Source organism: Styela clava, chromosome 4 (genome assembly GCF_964204865.1).
Source record: "Styela clava chromosome 4, kaStyClav1.hap1.2, whole genome shotgun sequence".
Taxonomy (NCBI): Eukaryota; Metazoa; Chordata; class Ascidiacea; order Stolidobranchia; family Styelidae; genus Styela; species Styela clava.
The window spans coordinates 8452418-8473719 of record NC_135253.1 but is presented as its reverse complement, the minus strand read 5'-3'; the positions used below and the strand labels follow the sequence as shown (position 1 = coordinate 8473719).

At 32.2% G+C, this 21302-nt stretch overlaps 1 protein-coding gene across 1 annotated transcript in view; it reads right to left on the bottom strand.

The window, feature by feature from the left end:
- The window catches only part of LOC120325705 (rho guanine nucleotide exchange factor 10-like protein), a 28948-nt gene extending 7859 nt beyond the window's left edge, over positions 1-21089 (bottom strand). The window contains exons 1-18 of the mRNA XM_039391815.2: positions 20348-21089; positions 19329-19373; positions 18712-18821; positions 16103-16183; positions 14453-14605; positions 14057-14138; positions 13384-13567; positions 12367-12538; positions 11650-11859; positions 10947-11157; positions 9047-9155; positions 8160-8320; positions 7087-7240; positions 3538-3629; positions 3173-3288; positions 2360-2497; positions 888-970; positions 267-418 (exon numbers count right to left, since the gene is read on the bottom strand). Of these exons, the coding sequence (XP_039247749.2) occupies positions 267-418; positions 888-970; positions 2360-2497; positions 3173-3288; positions 3538-3629; positions 7087-7240; positions 8160-8320; positions 9047-9155; positions 10947-11157; positions 11650-11859; positions 12367-12538; positions 13384-13567; positions 14057-14138; positions 14453-14605; positions 16103-16183; positions 18712-18821; positions 19329-19373; positions 20348-20951 (2857 nt within the window). The 5' untranslated portion in view covers positions 20952-21089. The remainder of the gene's footprint in view (positions 1-266; positions 419-887; positions 971-2359; positions 2498-3172; positions 3289-3537; positions 3630-7086; positions 7241-8159; positions 8321-9046; positions 9156-10946; positions 11158-11649; positions 11860-12366; positions 12539-13383; positions 13568-14056; positions 14139-14452; positions 14606-16102; positions 16184-18711; positions 18822-19328; positions 19374-20347) is intronic.
- Between the last annotated feature and the right edge of the window lie 213 nt (positions 21090-21302).

Sequence of the window (21302 nt, the reverse complement as noted above, 5' to 3'; positions counted from 1 at the left end):
TAATCCCTTTGCAACAGCGGGCAAATAATTTTTTTTTTAACGAGATAGATGAATGAATGACCTAGCAGTTGGGGCTTCGTTCAGAGAAAAAAGGAGAGAATCTGCTGTCTGTTAGAAACAGCATGGTTTGTTGCATGCAAAATCATGAGCGACTCATAACATAGTACAAACAAAAATGAACAAAAACTCAAGATTTTCGATTCGATAAAACTCCCCAATCTTAATTTACTAATTACTGAATTACTGTATATATAAACCTAAATTACCGTCAGGTCTTGTATACATCAGCAAACTTCCATCAAGCAATCCAACGTACAAATTCTTTTCGAAAGCTTTCATAATCATAACAGTAGACATAGTTGGCATTGTTACTTCACAAAGTTTTGAATACGATGCATCAGCACTGAATTCTATTAAACTGTGAGAAAATAAAATAGGAGAGTTAATTTTGTTACAGAAATAATATTTGATAGATTAAAATAATAATTATCTTATTTCCATAATTTAATGTTAAAAAAGTTTAGCAAGTGTCTGTCTATTCTAACATTTGTCTGTCTTAGGATGAGATAGTTGCTCTTTTGGAAAAGCAGGCATAATGATGACATACAAATTCAATACAAAAATGTAAACCACCCCATGACAAGTGAGTGCTCAGCACAAGCCGTATAGCATGAGGAGTACCCGACAAGTCAAAAGTGGAGATTTTAGCACCTTTTAGTAAGATATACCGAAACTCATATTCAAAAAGTTTTTGTATTCTTCACAATGAATGAGTCCATTGACTTCAATTCTCCAAAATTCAGAAGGATTATCTTAATTTGACATTGGGACTTTTCTTTTAAAATAAAAAGCAGCACAAAAATATTTTCCTATCTTATGCGATTTACCTTCCACATTCCATGCCAAGCCATACAGATGGTGATTCATTATATGGATTCCAATGTTCCATGCATTGTACAGAACTTTCAACCTGAGCAAACAAATATTTGATGAGAATCAACTCTTGCAACACCACAGTATGACAATGTTACATAAATAAATAATTTGATGACAATTTATAAAGAGCTATGCCGTTGACATATTGAACAGCAGAAATACATGAAATTTTTTATTTTGTTGACTGTAAGTCATGTTCGCTAAAAATTGAAGTATAAATGTAAATCAATGCAGTGTATGCTGCGTATATTTACAGAGCATCAGGGAAATCTATCGAACATTTTAGGCAAACCAATTTATTGAGAGTAGTGAGGATTTGTCAGTACAGGGTGATAAAAAAAACAATAAATTTCTTAATCATTTCTACTTAAATTAATAAAAAATCATTCAACACTTGAACATCTTTTTGTGTATGATTATACCAGAGAGTTTCAGCAATCTAGAACGATTTGCATAAAAGTTATGTTCTCTTTAGAACAGTGCTTCCCAAACTTTTTAGAGTTGGGAGTTTGGGACCCACTATTTATTACCACAGTTTATGGCGACCCACTTAACTTTAATTTAATTTTATTTTGTTTTTTTATGACATAACACAGAACACAGCAATGACTAATCATCGCAAAACTACCATGTTTCCTCAAAAATAAGACCTGGCCTGAAAATAAGATAATAATTTGAATTTTCAAAATGATTTTAATTAAACCCTACCCTTAAAATAAATTTAAAATGTGTGGGAGAGGAAAGGTTCATTGGCCTGAGGTAAGGTGAAGATCACACCACCATTCAAGATTGAGTGATATCAAAATTATGATATTTGTCAATTGATTTTTGTAAAGGAAATACAAATAAAAACAATGGATGTCGATTTTTTATAATGTTTAGTGAAAAATCTTGTGATTTTCTACAATGTAATTTTATTTTTGATAAATGAACACAAAATGCCTCTTCCAAAAAAAACAGAGTGTTATTTTTCAAAAGAAAATAAATCTAAATCTTGTCTAAATTTCGGGTAAACATGGTATGAAGTGCTGTACAGTGTACAAAACTGCTATGCGTAAAAAAGCCAAATGGTCATTCTTTGTGTAGCAAATTTTTGTTCCTTTGAGAAGATCGTAAAATGGAAAATTTCTCATGTTAGAATTTAAATTCAATTTCTTTTGTTTTTTTAAAGATTTACGTATTCGAGTCGCCACCGAACCTAATAACCAGTATATTTAACAAAAAATTTCTACATCTTTTCACGACCCACTAAGATTCCTTTTGCGATCCACCAGTGGGTCGCGACCCATAGTTTGGGAACCGCTGCTCTGAAACATGTTCCAAATGATCTGCATTCTGTTTTTGGGGTCACCCTGTAATTGTTTCAGCACTTCGGGAGTTCAACAAATCCACATTTAATAACTCTATTAAATCAATGACAAACCTGCATAACATGAACTTTTTCTGTTTTCTCATTTATTATTTTATAAATATTAACAGCAGCAAGAACAGTACTGGCTGAACAAGCTAACCATAATAAGGTGATGTGATTTGCTGGCATGAATGCATAAGCACACTGAACCTGTGAAAACAAGAACATAAAAAATCTGGATATTAAACAATAATTCTGAAACAATGACTACCAATGAAGATCGTCAAAGAATTCATAGTAAATTCAGGGGCCACACATTACTAGCCAGAAATGAAAATATAAGTCAAGGAACAATATTTTTGTAAATCCTTATGTATAAAAAACAGATGATGTGATATAAGAATACAAGACAGGTTGGTAGTCGACAAGCTTAAAGCAGAGCGAGTTGGGACCCCGCTGAAGACAGTTCGCAAAATAACAAAAATCAACTAAAAGGCACCAAACATATAGAAAATTGGAAGTAGATCAAGAAAATTTTTTTTATATACACCCGAGATGCTGCTGGGCTCGGCACCTATACCAACTGCCAAGTTTGGACCCCGTTGAAGACATTCTAGAAAATAACGAAAATCAACTAAAAAGCACCAGACACATAAAAAGAATGGAAGAAAATCAAGAAGAAAGTTTATATACACACAAGGTGCTGCTGGGCTCAGCATCTATACCAACAGACGATGCTCGATAACTATCCAGGTTCTGTTCTGGAACTATCTGTTCCATACTTCCGTGTGCAACACATAATTCATTATATATGAATGGTAATGGTTAAATCACTTCATTTCATTTTATAACCTTGCTAAGGTATGGAATGTGGAGTATGAATACCTGCAGTGCCTTATGTGAATCCTGACATTTCACTGATTCAAGGAATAAAGGAGGTTTCCATAAATATTCACTATCTGATCCATCAGCACTGAACCAGCAGTGAAGATTTTTTGAATCTAGAATAGAAGAATTATCTCTATAAATTAAAGATAATGAGTCATATAGCCTCATTGAGTAGGTTTTAAGCTAATCAGAGAATGAAAAATGCTATACTGTAGGCTGATCAACATAACTGGTGTTCCGTTACCTGTAACTTCATGTATAAGATAGAATTTATCCAGGGGGAGAAGAAAGAGAAAATTTACTAAGAATATCAGCTAAATTATGTTTTACTTGATGAAACGGAACAACAAAATAATACTAACCATTGGCAAGTTTGGCATTGATGATACTTTCCAACCATTCATTGCAATGTTGACTGTCACTCATAACTAACGTTCGTTTAAAATCACCAGATCTGTCATTAAAAAAGACATATCACATATTATTTCGTTATAAATATTAATGAAAATTTTTACATTTAAAATTCCTCAAAGATTTTTGATAGGAAGAATTTTGATTGCTTAGACTTAGTCCACTAGAGCAGGGGTTCTCAAACTTTTGGTGTTGCGGAGCCCTTGAAAGGTTGAATATTATTCGCGGAGCCCCAAAATAAATTTTAAAATTGTTACTTTCAGATTATTATTCCCGAGCAAGTTAAAAGTACTTTATTTATTCTAAATGCTGAACCTTTTTTAATAGGGTTAACACAAGTCATAAATAAATCTAAATTTTATACTAAAGCTGTAAATTTGACACTTGACGAACATATTAATAAATTAGGGATCGAATCTTTTCTTTTTTGACATTTTTGGAAGACTTAATTAAAAGGCCGTTAGTAACGTGCGCTATTTCATTTTGTTACAATCGCCGATTTTTTCCGTCAGCATGGCGTGTTTTAAACATCTTTACGCCGCTGTTTATTCTCCCTAAATCAAAAATTTCCCTCGGCATATACATGTATTGTTACACAATGACGACGTTAATTGCTTTTTTGTTCTCGTGGGGAATTATGAGTTCAATGTGAAAAACATGTTATATTATAGTCATCGGCGACGAAATGCTAAAAATAATAATCAAAAAAAAGGTAAATCCACAACTCAAATTTCTTGATTGAAAAGCGGCATTCTAAAATATTTAAACTGAAACTTAAAATGGAAGATCACACTTTGGTTTCAGCAGACTCACCTCAGATTGAAAACGCTTCTATAGACATTGTAAATCACAAAATTTGGTGTTATGTTAGGTTTTCATCGTAGTAGCTGCGAAATCGAAACACAGTCAATTGTGCGCGCGATTTACCTTTTTTTTTCATTCTGAAACTACCGACGCAGCCGCGCGCGATCCGCGATGTACCTTTTTTCATTCTGAAACTACCGACGGAGCTGAATGCAATAAAATATTTTTCAATTGTTCGTATTTTCCCCAGACATTGTGATTTTTTAAACAGCGATATCTTGCTTAAAAATAATCTCAAGTGCGAAAGAACAAATCAAGTTTGACAAATCCCAAGATCGCAAAAATACGACACCAATTTATTTGAAGTTGGCAGTTTATCACATATTTTATGTTATTTTAGAATAGTATTCTTTCATTTTAGTAATCCTAATAGTAATCTCGAATCAAACGTGAGTAACGATGAGCACAACTACATTATACCGACGAGACACGTCAAATGCTCCATCGGTCTTGGATTGAATATTTTACGCAACAGAAATCTCGTTATCCGTTTTTTTAATCGCGAAAAATGTTGCGCGGAAATTTCCGATTCCAATTTTGAACCACCTCCCTCTTAAGAATCCTGGCTGCGCTACTGCTCATAAATAATGTCATTTTTTAATTCCGGCCCTTTACGATATTTCGAGGCTATATTGTTGTCAGATGTTATCAAAGCTGTTATTGCTTCTTTGAACAGTTACAAAATTTTGAGTCAGTATTTTGAAGAGTAATCGAATAGCTCGCGGAGCCCCTGGGTTTCTCTCGCGGAGCCCTGGGGCTCCGTACGGAGCACTTTGAGAACCTATGCACTAGAGCCCCAGGGCTCCGCGAGAGAAACCTAGGGGCTCCGCGAGCTATTCGATTACTTTCCAAAATACTGACTAATTTTGTAACTGTTCAAAGAAGCAATAACAGCTTTGATAAAATCTGACAACAATATAGCCTCGAAATATGGCACAGAGGCGGGATTTAAAAATGACATTATTTATAAGCAGGAGCGCAGCCAGGATTCTTAAGAGGGAGGTGGTTCAAAATTAGAATCAAAAATTTCCGCGCAACATTCGCGATTAAAAAACGGATAACGGGATTTCTGTTGCGTAAAATATTCAATCCATGACCGATGCCAGCATTTAAAGTGTCTCGTCGTTATAATGTAATTGTGTTCATCTTTACTCACCTTTGATTCGAAATTACTATTAGGATTACTAAAATGAAAGAATAGTATTTTAAAATAACATAAAATATGTGATAAACTGCCAACTATAAATAAATTGGAGTCGTATTTTTGCGATCTTGGGGTTTGTCAAACTTGATTTGTTCTTTCGCTTTTGAGATAATATTTAAGCAAGATATCGCCGTTTAAAAAATCACAATGTCTGGGCAAAATACGAACAATTGAAATCTATCTTATTGCATTCGGCTCCATCGGTAGTTTTAGAATGAAATGGTACATCGCGGATCGCGCGCACAATTGATTGCGTGCGGTTCCGTCGGCAGTTTCAAAATGGGAAGAAAAAAAATACATCGCACGCACAATTGACTGTGTTTCGATTTTGCAGTTACCACGATGAAAATCTAACATAACAGCAAATTTTGTGATTTACAATGTCTATAAAAGCGTTTTCAATCTACGGTGAGTCTGCTGAAACCAAACGTGTGACTTCCATTTTAAGTTTTAATATTTTAAAATGCCGCTTTTCAATCAAGAAATTTGAGTTGCGGATCTACCTCTTCATTAATTATTATTTTTAGCAGTTCGTCGCCGATGACTATAAAATGGTAACATATTTTTCACTTTGAACTCATAATTCCCCACGAGAACAAAAAAGCAATTAACATCGTCATTGTGTAACAATACATGTATATGCCGAGGGAAATTTTTGATTTAGGGAGAATAAACAACGGCGTAAAGATGTAGGTTCAAAAACACGCCGCCATGCTGAGGAAAAAAATCGGCGATTGTAACAAAATGCAATCGCGCACATTATTAGCGGCATTTTGGGTCTTCCAAAAATGTCAAAAGGGAGAAGATTCGACCCCTAATTTATTAGTATGTTTGTCAAGTGTCAAATTTACAGCTTTAGTATATATAATTTATGTTTGAAATTTAGATTTATTTATAACTTGTATTAACCCTATCAAAAAAGGTTCAGCATTTAAATTGAGTAAAGTACTTTGTAAACTTGCTCAGGAATATTAATCAGAAAGTAACAATTTTAACATTTATTTCGGGGCTCCGTGAATAATAGTCAACAATTTCAAGGGCTCCGCGACACCAAAAGTTTGAGAACCCTCGCACTAGAGAGTTTTCCCAACTCTGGATTATAAAGCTGCAATATCTGTAGCATGGGCAGGGACCAAGGAAGGGGGTTTGCAGGTTGAAAGCCCCCCATTTTGAAATGTAAAAAAAAAGGATTTCAATTGGCCACATTAATATGTTTTGTAGCTTGAAACGCTTTTTAGACCCACGTTTACCTGACCTGCTAGCTGTTACAGTCTAACTTGGCAATTACAAATTTCAGACCTCATGTACCAAGACCAACATTAATATTTTTAGAAGGAACTTTTTGGGTTCACCAACATGGTGTGCTGATTGACAAAGCATTTCGAATCAATCCATGAAATGATAGATAATTAATTCACAGAGCGATGCTTACTTTTGTGGAAAATGTACAGAAAATGATATGTCACTTGAATTATTATTATCAAATTCTGCTTGCTTCATTCTTGCTTCCAGAGAATTGATACAAGGCTCGATCTGTTGAACTGACAATCCCTGGTGAGGAAAATTTAGTTCTTCAATCATCATACCTGTCATAAGGTATGATATTGTAAGATTCTGATCAAGAAAGCATTTGCCCTAAAACAACTCCCTTTGATTCTCTTATAATTTTAACATGAATTGTATACTCTCAATTTCTTTATTACTGAGGTAACAAAATCCAAATGAGCAGAGTAAGGACGCGCTCATGAAAAAATCAAGGTAAAACAAACTGGATACAATCTATGATAGCGGTCGGCAACCTACGACCCGCGGGCCGAATCCGATTCACTGAATATAGTAACAAAACACCTATTTTGATGATTATATTCTTTACGTAACAGAATTTATTGTGAGACACGTGTAGACTAAATTATAATATAATCTAAGTCTAAAATTCACAATTACTCGTTTAATGAGCCTATAATTTAATTATAAATAGACATATGGCTATAGAACGCAGAAAAGTTGATGCTAAGTGCAAAGGGTTCAAATGGCATCGAAAATATTTAAATGGAATTTTTTGAGATGCAAAGCAATGAGGAAATAAATCTATATTCTATGCAAGAGATGTACCACTGCTTGATTTTTATGATAAAAAGTATCATTCGTTCGCTATCCAACTTTCTAAAATTATGTGCGGCCCGCCAATGACTTGAAACCCTTAATTTTGGCCCACAAGCGACAAAAGGCTGCTGACCCCTGATCTATGACATACACCGAAGTTGGGTAAAACAGTAATTTTTACAATTATAATTCAATTCCCATAGTTAAAAAAGGTGTGAAATGGAATCTTGACAGTTAAATTTCTTCATGGCAAATACATTTTCAAATTTTTAAATTGATGGATTACTTAGAAATGAAAGTAAGTAAAACGATTTATTTGGTGTGAAAACTCCAGTCGAAAATTTCTCATGTACCCGGCTTTAAAAAAATACATACTGGAAAAAAAGTTCAAAATTAACTTACATATAGATTGAAGAGTGGCCATATCCGTTTGCATTTTATTATATTCGATGGCTGTTGAAGAGCAATGACCATCAAGGACTGATAATATATCTAATGTTGCACACCATTTTAATTTGTATAAATCTCGAAACGTGGATATCGGTGTCCTTGGCTGTTGTCTTCTGAGATGGAAAAATGACAAAAAAATTATAATAATTCATGAATGAAGTATTTTCAGCTATGTGGGATTCAATACCTCATATAATTGTTTCCTGATAGTAATGATTTTAACTGCTATCAGTATTTACTAGCATGTAATGCACCACAATGAATCCATATACCAGTAGTTCTAAGTATCTCTTCATTCTCTTGGCATTACTGTACTTCTGTGTGAGTGCATGTGACATTGCTTTTAGCAAATTATCTATAAAATTGGATTCAATTTTTTCATGCTCCCTGCATTGAGGATGCTAAGTACATTTTTCATAAACTTGATATTTAAGAAGGGATCAACTACAATATGAAATTTCATCTAAAAACAACTTGATCTGATTGATTAATCTTAATTTATGAAATATGTTTTTGAGAATAACACTTCTGAATTCTGTTTCTTTCTGACCATGATAATTAAAAATTTTAGTTTTATTTTAAAAAAGTTTCATTTACATTATAGCAGCGTAACTCCTAGTCTGTTTCAGTTTTGGGATAAGTGATATATCCTCCTATAAAAGGATATAAGTCACATTTTTCTTTTACACTTGAAAATAATCTGATGTGAATTTTCATCATCATGATCGTTAAATTAGATGCATTTATTGGAGTCCATATTCCATAACATTAGACAAATTTTAATACAACATCAAAAAATTTAAAATGAGCAAGCTTCCGTCTTTCCATCATAAACTTACCTGTTTGTACAATTGCAACTGAGTAACATATCATTGGTCAATACAAGTAAACATTCACGATCTTTTTCGATTGTACCATCATCAGCAAATGTTTGTTCTCGAACAAAACCTATATACAAAAAGCATAAGATAGAAATTTATATACGAATACTATTAAAGAATACATTATATGTACCGTAATTTGGAATTGCTTAAAAGTAAAGATGACACACTCACAAGAGCGCTCATACAGGCAAAAATTACTGCATAATACGCAACCAGTGAGATTTTAAGAGTCATCATAATTAGAACAGCTATTGTTACAAGGACATTATTTAGAAATACTACGAAATGTAGGCGACATGATAAATTTTAATGTCAACACTATTGAAGGGGGAATATCTAGAAAAAATACCGTTGCCTGATGGAAATTCTCGAATATTGAGTATGTGTTTATAGTATTTTGAGCTATTGTCAGGCAAATAACTATCCATTAGTTTTGCTAAATTGTTATTCAATGGGAATGTTGTTGTCAAAAATATCACCATTTTTAAGAACAAATGCATTCAAAATTTTCAGTACTGAAGGGTGGAAAGATGCTAGAAGGTCTTTACATTAATTTTCCCAAATGTAGGCTACTATAAGAGGGCTATTCCAAGTGACACTACAGGACAATTCCAGAAATTTTGCATGTTTTTAAATTTAATATATTTTCACATTTTCAGCTACATGTTTTGTTTCATTGTCCAATCAGTTGCTTTATTGAATATGTAAAAAATTGCACAAAAGTTACACCCAACCTTACTTAGTAGATAAAAAAAATATAGAAAAATATAGCCTGACACTACAGGACGGCAAATCCACCATGCACTAACAGTACGTTGTGTTGTGCTGTAAATTTTTGCGATGGTACAGTAGGAGACCATAATATTTTCTGGTGCAGTAGCTGAACTACCCTCTCTATGTGTTGCTCAAGTTACTTAATGTAACACTGTAAATCCATGCCAATAATGTGCATATTGTATGTGACACTACAGGACGTGACACTACAGGACATTTTTCCACTTCGGAATAGCGGCCTCTATCATCTCTTAAAATTCTGGTAATAAATCGTTAAATGGGTGAAAAAATGTCCTACAGCACTGCAAACATTTAAACTTTATTAATTTAAATCCAGTGTGTCAATTCCATATGAAATAACTGTACCACACAATCAAACACTTTGTGTCAGGAATCATCACAAAATATTCAATTACACCAAAATTTCTACATTTCAGGCCATTTTTTATAAACCATCAAAAACCTGGGTGAAATTTTAAATTGTTCGATGAAATGAATGCAGTCCAATAAAATTCCAATGTCTTTTGATATCAAAAATAAAAAAAAATTACTTTCACTACACTTTAAAAAATTGATGGAATTTAACTTTTGCTTGGAATGGCCCAAGAGTCCTACAAGGCTCAATATTTTTCAACGTTGGCACACATTTGGCAAACAATTAACCATTTTCCAATTATCTTAAAATAGTCCTCAAACGGTGAGGCGTAGACAATTTTTGAGGAGGCATGTAGATGAAGTTAATTAAAAAAAAAATATTTGTTAGATTTGAAGTTTCCCCAATAATTATGGATATTAATATGTCAAAACTTTTCATTTATTTCATTATTCACATTGCATCCAAGTATTTTCAACATGTTTTTTTGAATAAAATATACTTTCGCCTTACTTACTGTTATTTGTAGCTTATTGTTAGCAACCGGTAGTTATTTTTGAGGTGGGGCGCAATACTTGCCAATTACAAAAAAGGCTTAAAAAGTTTGAGAACCACTGTCTTAAACTATGTATTTTATTCATGCTATGTTCTCTAGATATTGCAAAATAGTGAATCCACAAAAACTAATGAAAAACCTCATTGACCAACCTTGTTTCAATAATCTTCTTGTACGTCCATCCCTTGTATGGTTAGACATAAGTTTGATATTACTCGATTCAAGTAACTGAATCATCTCAGATTGTTCCTCGTCATCCGCTCGTCGTTGATTAAGATTTTCAGCTAGAGTTTCTAACTCAGTGAGAGCGAGTTGTAAAGGTAAACGATCTGCATGATCATTTGGAGTGTTTTTTAACAAATCCTAAAATTGAAATCGTTGACAAAGAATGAATAATAGAAGAGTCAAATTTTTGATCATCCTAAACAAATTCTCAAATAAATTTTGAAAAAATTTTTAGATTATCGCGGCATTGGCATGGGATAAAGAGCTCAAAACATTTGTTATTCCAGCACTATAAAAGTTCACTATCTCGCCCTGCCAAATGCAGAATGAAGTTTTTTAATAAAGTCAATTTTTTGTAACATTTTTTAATTCCAATATTAATTATTATAGAATAAACAGTCATCTTAATTAATGTGGTCTTCTAATTTAGTGTATATTGGTATTAAAGCATGGAACTATTGGAATATTCAAAACTTTATAACAAGGGTTCATCTGATATTGACGTAGACTTAAATTAATGTGGTATAAAAATAGTTTTATCATCTTACACAGCAAACACAGCAAAAGATAGCACAAAACATTATATAATTGGTGTAAAAACTATTCAGTTGCGAAATATTTCTCCCATACTTGCACGAGCATAATGAATTGTGGAAATCTTTGCACTGGTTTTAACATCAATCCATAAAGATTCAGACGATTTTGACTTTCGTTTTGTCTTTCTCGAAGAAACGCTAGAAATTGTGGTTTTTGTTTACAAGTTTTCCGAACAAGTTCCATCGCAGATGTGAAATTATTGATGTAACTACTATAGCATTCGAGGACCATTGACTTGGAAAACTGAAACACAGATGGATATATAGTTAGAATTAGCATAAGTGATTCAGATTTAAATTATTTATATTCTGACCACAGGAATTATATCTGTGGAAAACATAACAAAGAACAGTGCGCTACATCGCCACAATAGAACTAAATTAGCTTATGTCCCATTTTGAGGTTTTGAGAAAATCACATTTTTGTAATTTTCACATCTGGCCTAAAAAAACATACTAAGATCTTAACAGCAAAACCCAATATCTTTGAAACACAGGTAAAAGTAAGTCCCTGGACCATAATGACAGAAAATCTGAAAAGTCCATTGTTTAAAAAATGTCACCTGAGTTGCTCTGGTTTTACAGTAATATCACTGTATTATTTTATTACTAAAAATGCTTTTGTATCAAAATTAAAATTCTTACCACATGTACATGGTAAAATTTTACAATATTGGAAAATGGAACGTATTATATATCATACTGTAAAATAGTGAAATTAAATTTTTTTCCAAATTAATAAATAACTTACCGAAGCTACAAATGTGTCACCGATAGTTTCGTGATCGTCCCAATTATTGACAGCTGCGGCAAGAGCGATTTGAAACAATTGATGAGATTGTAATATATCGGCAATTTTATAAAATATTTTTTCGATGTGATCGGAACTAATAATAACTGGTTTTGCATCAAGTAGAGCTTTCCTGTAGAAATTTGAGAGGAATTTTGTCACCTTTAACTACATTGATATATTATATATACGGTAATTTTTAATCACCTTACAGATTAGTCTAGTCTCAGATGTATGAAAACACAATCTCTTACATTAGTATTATTTAATTTATTGTTTTTATATGATTGTAATTTGTACCCAAAAGTTTCAGCAATGACATTTTGCAAAAAAGTTATGTTCTCTCTGGATTATGTTCCTGGATGACCTGGGTTCAGTTTTTGGGTTCACCTTATGTTTCCTGAAAACACTTATGGTCATGCTTTAATTTCAGAAAATTGATATAAATGTATAAAAAAGCGCAGAAGCTGAACCACTCATGCCATCGTTTGTGATATCACGAAGCAATTGAGTCGCGGAGCAATAAACAAATAAAAATATTTCGTCTGTTCGTACTGATTATTTGTAATATTCAGAATGGACCAGCAAAGCTAATTTTTAAAGCACTGAGTAGATGCCCAAAATGCCCAAAAGAAAGAAAGGTCATGAGTATTGCGGCTTTCAACTTGTGTTGCATGTGAGCAGTCGTTCAAGGCCCTCAGCGACAACATGCAGCACCAGAAGTAACCCTAATTGTATACAGTATCGACATTTTATGTGTTGACTTTTGAGTAAAAATTCAAGACATGATTAGGTGATGAAAAACGTTATATGGCTCGCACCGGAAAAGCAATTGAAAATATGTACCGGTACCTTTCATGACTCTCTTGCCCAAAAAGGTTCCCGACCCCTGACATGATAGAATAAATGACAACAAATGGAACTTACTTAATTTCATCTTCAGTGAAAAAAACTATCAAACTGATCAATTATTCTTACTTGTAATTTATTTCGAGTCGTTCTAACGAGTCAATGTATGAACATTCGCTGTTTATGATTGTTTCAACAATGTTTCGTCGTCGACTTTGATATGGCAATAGATGTTCTGGTGCGGGCCGTAAATGCGGTCCTGGATGTCGATCTTTAGAAAGTTTAACGTCGATAAATGTGTTCAGTTCCTCTTCTAAAACAAAGAAACGAATAAAACGTAGATATTGGAACGCAAATTAGGTATAGAAAATATATATTTCTTGAAAACGAATTTTTATATCAGAAATGTGCAATGCTTTGCTTAAAGGCTATAGCTGACGTGGGCAAACTACGGCCTGTTGGGTAATTCAATCTGGCCCACCTGATGCTGCGACAACCTAACTGAAACCAAATTTTGATGTTTTAGCTAAAAATAACTCAGGGAATTTGTTGAGATTGCGATTAAATTTAGTTCCGTCACAAGCATTATTGTTTTCCACTTTTGCTTTTGTAACTATTTGTAAGTATTGTACATGAAATGTAACTTTTTACGTTCTACCCACATGGCCCGCCAGTCTAGGTGGACAAAATTTTTGGATTAAATATGTTTTATATCATTTAATAATATTATTATTCTTCGTACAATTTGCACTCTCAAAATCGCACTTCCCAACCATCTTGGGAAATTAAATTCAAATCAAACCTCTAGAAACTTTTTTTGTCAATGCACTTTTTCTTTGGAGAAATTTCAACTTCCTAACTCCAGCTGTTATATCTTTACCCGACTGTTAAAACAAAAAAAGAAAACCTTATTTTTCATAATTCAAGAACCAGAATTTTAAATTTCTGTTAATCAAATTACTAATATATTGGTTGTTTAATTTTCCGAGCTCGTGGAAAACCACAAAAGATGATGAATGATGGAATCAAATTGAAATTTTCAAAATGAATTAAGTGAAATTAAGTCAAAATGAACAAAGTGTTCCTGACAGTCTATCACATACACCAAAGTTTCCATGATAACAATTCGATTTCCTCATGCATTCAGAATTGAAGTCAACTGTTAACATTTCCCTGCTATAATCATATTACAATTTACCTCGCGATGTCTTCTAAAAAAGAATGAATTTTTTTCTTCGTTATGAACTTTGCCGAGACCTTCTTCCAGTATTTCATTATCATATACTTCTTCTTCTTCCTCGTCTTCAGAGTTTGAAAATTCATTTGAACCCCACGATATGTTATCATCAGCCTGCAAAAATAATATGAATTGCCAGTTGTTAATTTGTAGATTGATTATTCCTAAACCTACGACATACTGTATTTTCCAGCTAATGAGCAGGAGCCCATTTTCAGCACTAAAATGGAGGTTTTTTCATATTACCGCCCAAAAAGATGAGAAAGAAACATAGGGTTACTTCTCTGTTCGTCAGTTAATTAAGCACCAATGTGTGCTCTATTTTATAGATTCTATGTTATTCCTATTTTCTCAGTTAGTTCATGTTAACAATTCATGCGCCATAGCGCCATGTTTTTATGATTTACTATACATGATGGTATCGATAATTGCTTTTGCTCATGATGAACAGACAAATGTGGCAACTTCGAATATAATAATCACAGCAGAGCTATTCCAGATTCACTGTGTGATACTGCTGATTCATGAAAACTAAGGGGGGACGGGGTTTGGGGGGGAGGGGAAGCAAGATGGGCAAAGTTGACCAATAAGGCAACCACAGAAAATTGGGGGGAAATTAGCATATTAGCCGGCAAATATGGTATTTCCCGAAACAAAATATATTTTATTTTATATAATCTCAAATTGATTTCTTTATATTCAATAATAAATTAATTTTAGGAAAAACTGGTTTCTTGAAAAAATAATGGATTGGATAGTTCGAAATAATTCATCTTATATGATATGAAATTCTGTTCATCTCTTCTTACCTTAGATTTCCAAAGATGCTTTTAAAAACAAACAAAAACAAAATTCAATATTAATATTTCCACAAACGAGAAAAATGAGAAATTGTATATATACAAGTGACATCGTCTGAAAGTATCGGTCGGTACGCCACAAAATTTTCAGACCAAATTCTCTAGAGATTTCTTTATGCTTAAACACAAAGCATTTTCTTTTGTTGAAATTGTACACCCCGAAAATGAAAATAGTTTAGTATGGATCGAGCATGCGTGTGATACAAAAAACTCAAAAGCATTTACAGATCGTGATCAACAACTGAAAACTTTAGAAAAAATTCTGGGAAATTTTCATGAAGCTCATTGTATATTTGAGTATAAATCAAATGACATATAGGCATGTTACAAAATCCAAGCAAGATCATTCGTATTCTGTTTATGACTTGGAATCATGGGTAGGTCAAAATCGAATATACTACTATTTCCATGATGAACATTCAAAAATATTATTTTTAATATAGAATATGGATAATATTCTGAATTGAGTCATGTTCAGTCAAAAACACATAAAAGTCAAAATATATATTCATGAGTTCGACTTTGCAAATGCAAGGAAGTTAAGATGAGTAATGATTTGATTGGTATTCTGTTTTTTTTTTACAGTCTTTTTTGTCATAATGTGAGAAATAAATAGCTAAAAATGATAATTTTCATATAAATCTATACAAAATTCTAATATAAAATACAATTAATTCAAATATTTCATTCATTCTGGACTCATAGTTGAAGACTGCAAATCAGTCTGCGAATCAGAAATAGTAGAACTTACCGCATCATCCGCAATATAAGTATATTCATGAGATTGATATTCTTCAGATGTTGGAATCTCGCCATTTGTGTTAGGAACAACCTGAAAAAAGATGAGATTAAGTAATGTTGATCGCAATTACTTTAAATAGCATCCACTAAAATTCACAATAATAAGAACAGTAACCAATAATTCATTCAATGCTGTATTTTAAAAACTCCTTCGAACTAAAACATGAAACTGAAGTGATAGCCTAACTGCCTAATGGAGTGTTGGACTATGTTGGTATTGCAAATTCAAGTTCTCTCATCCAAGCATCCTGCACAATCACATAAGTCAGGGGTTGGCAACCTTTTGTCGCTCGCGGGCCAAAATTGTATTTCAAATATTTAAGTTATATAACATCTTCATAAATTTGTCACATTTTGGAAAGCCATAAAAAACAAAAATGATAGTGAATAGCCTACTTATCGGCCTAAATAAACTAAAAAATTGTGGGTAACATCTCTTTTTTTTTATTAATTATCAAACACTGACAAAATGGATAACAATGTATAATTTCATGTCAGGCTATTGAAAAAAATCTGCCGAATTACTATACGAATTGCAATATTAATAAATACTATTGTGGTGTTTGTCATTAGTAAAGGAATATCTCATAAAAGGGTATGCTCTGAATATGATAGCCTACACAATTTAATAATAACTGGAATATTAGTAAATTTTAGTGGATAATTCATACATTCTGTAGCGAAATAATCACATAAATTTTTTGGGATATGCCTCAGTGAGTTTTTATAGTTGGTTGACTTTACTTTGTAGTGCAGCACTGTTATTATAGGGCAGCAAACTAAAAAATATTCAACCATAGGATAGGGCCATCAAAGATATTCATTCAGGGTGACAAAAAAACAGAATCCATGAATTTCTTGATTACTCACATGAAAATGAAGAAAACTTATTTAACACTTGAACTACTACTATTTGTGTATGATTGTACCCAAAACCCAAATTATCGTTAAACTAGGGTGCTTAGCACAAAACTTCTATAGAATATGTTCCAAATAACCTAGGATTTTTTTCGGGGGGGCACCCTGTATTAACAAAACAATGAAAACAAATTACAATTTGCTTATCACTTGGCATAAAGTGAGAAAATCAAGCTAATTTAAATTAATTTCATTTAAAATACTGTTCACATTGAATATTATGAAAAGCAATAAATGATATAAACAATATTTACATTCAAAGTAAATTCAAAATTGAAAAATAGACGATTATACAACGTATCACTTCAACTCAACACATTGCTGGGATAATCATGTGTTTAGTATATATAGGCAAGTTTTTTCCAACCACTTGACAATACTGAACAATGAACTCAAATGCCCTCTAGGCTCTAGTATCGCTCACAACTTTACCCTTCATCGAATGACATAAAAAAGAACAGACAAAACTTCCCTTTGTTATAAATCAACCATCAGCAATTGAGCATGACATAGCTGCTGGTAATATAAACTTCTACTAAAAAATTATTGAGATGTACATAGGGTAATATTTGTCATGATTTTACTCTTAAGTTCCAAAAATGGATAATACATCATTTCAAATGTAATTCACTTTTTTATGTTATCAGGTATTACCCAATTTTTCTCACTATTAAGAATGAAGTTTAATATTGACAATAATATTATTTAAAAAATAGTTTCAAACTTTAATTTTCAAAAAGGATAGCTATTAATTAAGCAGCGTTTGCTTGAAGTGATGATTTTTTTGCAAAGTGTAATTATTGTTTTGGATATGTTTAAAACCTGAATTCGGAAATTTGGTGTTGTTGCTATATTATTGAAAATGACTATAGAACATTTATTTTGAGTCAAATTCGAATACGCAAACATATTATTCAGAGTGTTGACAATCAAATTTCTGTTCCTATATCAATATTCTCAGCATTTCTTCAAGAATGTTCAAATTTTAAAGCTTAAATAACTTTCCATATTCTAAAATTTTAAATATAATTCCAACTCAATATTAAACCACAGTAATAGAATAGTGAAGAATGTGCTCGATATTTTGGCTATACTGGTATTTAGCTATAATTTTATTTATTGAATCAACGCAATTTTAGATTTCAAAGTTTTAATTTTAATCTTTTTTTGTTTCAATGTACACATTTGTGGTGTGGTTTAAGTGGTAATAATATTGATTGAAATTACTAAAAATATGCTAAAGCATTTCTATCTGGATCGAGTACTAAAAACATAGGTATAAAAATAAACGACCACAAATGTAAACTGTAGGAATTTTAAGACCTTACAATTACAGCCATATTATGTTGAAGCTTACACACTTGTAGCTGTTAATTAACAAATCACTACCATATATAGCACTAGCAGTTGATGTATTTATCTAAACAGAGATATCGTCAGACTTGAAATTGTCTAATGTTCAGTAATAAATAGAAAATAAATCAAGACTTTTACTCCAATATTATATACTGACCAGTGAAACATAAAATCAAATCCCTAAACATATATCCGTACAACCAAGTTAACTTACTAAATGTAAATGATGATGCAGAGAAATGAGAAGTCATAACAAGAAAGCAAAGCAGTCTTAGACTATTATACCTGTTCATATTCAAAATTTTCTGGCTCATGTTTTTGCTTCTCTGCTTTATGAAAATGATCAAACGCAGATTCAGCTTCATGTTCAAAAAGGGTTGCATGAGGCTGAATATCTAGAAGAGCAAGTATAATAAAGTTATTAATTAAATAACTTATTTTTTAATTTTGGATCAGTCTCAAAGCAAGCTCTCAGGTGTAATATAATTTGCAATACAGGTACATTTCAATTCTAAATTTAATTGAATTTGCAATTACCTCTAAATCAAAGTATATTTAAAAAAAATATTAGAAAATGTAAAAATGTGAAAAAATAGCATGGTTTTGCAATGATGAACAATTTTTCGATCGAAATAGCAAATTTTAAAAATGGCATAATTTTGAAGCTGATTTTTTTTTAATTTTTGGATTGTTAATTGTACACTTGCATTGTATCAAATATTGTCAAATGGCAATATATATTTAATGAAATGAATATAAAAACAAATAAGGATTTCTTTGTGATACTAGTAATATAGAGAAGCACACAAACCTCAATCCATCAATAAATAAATTACATATACATAACTCAATTTCAAACGTACAATTGAGTTCATTTTCAAAGAAAAATTTTGAAATCATACCAAATTTTCTTCTATCATATCCAGCAGAATTTGAGCTGAGTGAATCTAAAAATCATGAAAAAGAATTTTAAACACTGAAAACTGAACCTGATTAATATCTCATTCTCAGTACATAAAAAATTAATTAAACCACATATTTAATAGAGCAATTTACAATAAAAACTTCCAAGTACCACACAGCTAAATACAGTGTAAGCCATGTTATTCAACAAAGGGCAATGACTTGGGTCATTATAAATCAGGAAATTATAAAGATCCAAAAGCTTCCTGTATAATATGTTGAAACAATTATCATATTCAATAGTTTCAATTTCCTCTTTCAAAAATGTTTGATAAAATTCATATCTATATTTTCCACTATCTAGCCTACTCTTTATCCTCGCTCACAAAATTCATGTTGATGATTTATCAATTTTTGAGTAATAATTTTCACAGTTTATTTACTAGATTTTTTGACATTGAAATTGGCATGAATGAACTACTGAATTATAAAAAGTGCTGAAGAATTTTTAATGTGAAACTTATATACATGTTTCACTCCAAACGAGGCTATGCACAAGCATTCAACGCGATGTGGATCGCTACTTTTATTTTATGAAGACCAGAAACTTTTAGATTCAGCACTGGCTACCCAATTTATCACAACCTGAGTAAGGTAGTGACATGGGATTTCACTCCATCAGTTAATCATTCTTAGATGGATAGCGGGAATTAATTTTAACTGGTAATTGTCATCTAGGATGTACCCCTTTTCTAATGTACGCTATAATTCCCCCACAAAAAAAATTTATAATATGCCAAATTTATAATATAACTGAATTTAAAAGTATCCTGCATAAATAACGTTCAATTTCCAATTCCATAGAAAACTCCCAAGCAATTGGTAAGTCAGTCGATGTGATCCATTTTACAGTTTTATGGGAAGACATAAACAACATAAAGAAAGCCACACCGCATCATGCCTGATATAACCTCTAAGCAAATACCACACCGGATTCTATAATGAAAACAAGTATTACCTGGCGATATTGGAGAAATGGGATCCTTGAATGTGCTCATGTGACGATTGGTGTGATTGGCTTCACTTTGGTTGGATATATTACCGCGATAAACTTCATTAGATCCTCCAACACTTGCAGGCATCGAATTGAAAGTATGGCTTGAATTGTTCGCATTGTGATAGTTTGAATTGACGGGTAAAACTTCAACTAAAAGTTGGCCTTCAGTATGTCGACGTGACATCAATGTCTCATGCATGTCAGCAAGGTCTAAAGGAATTCCAGAATGATCGGGAGAATACGACCAACGATTGGAATGACGAGATAATATTGTTTTCGATGTTGCTTCATTATTGTCTGACATTCCTTGATGAAGAATGTTATCGCATGAATTACTTTGGAAAGTTTGTTTTCTTTTACGAAATGATTTTCGAATAGATTTTCTCCAGCTTTTACCACTATTATTGTCTGTTGCCTTCAAGTTTAAGTTCAAATCACACGGCTTATCTACACTAGATGATGTGGAACTTTTCTCTGAATTTGAGTTTTCTTCCGCACTTGGTTCAGGACTTTTCTCTTTTTTCGTTACAGATTTCTGCCGCTTGAAGAGTTTTATTAAATCCATGGCATTGTTTGTAACATTGGCAGCATGACTTTTAAAATCACTTCACATAGGCCTAATTACCGTAAGTTTAGTCTTGAGCCCAAACATTAATTTGAAATCTATTTTCTATATTTGAATAAAATTCGTAATATTGAAAACATCCAGGATGTTTGAACAAAAGAACAGAAGGATGTTTTTTAGTTAAGTCTGTGCCTTGAATTTCTATTCATTGCAAAAATGATAAAATACAGAAATCTGAAATTAAAGAATGAGTAATAATACAGAAATAACTGAATACCCACACCAAAAAGCACCGAGTGTAAGATGTATAAATATGATAACAGTAGGTACGGTAGTCTACTGCACACGACA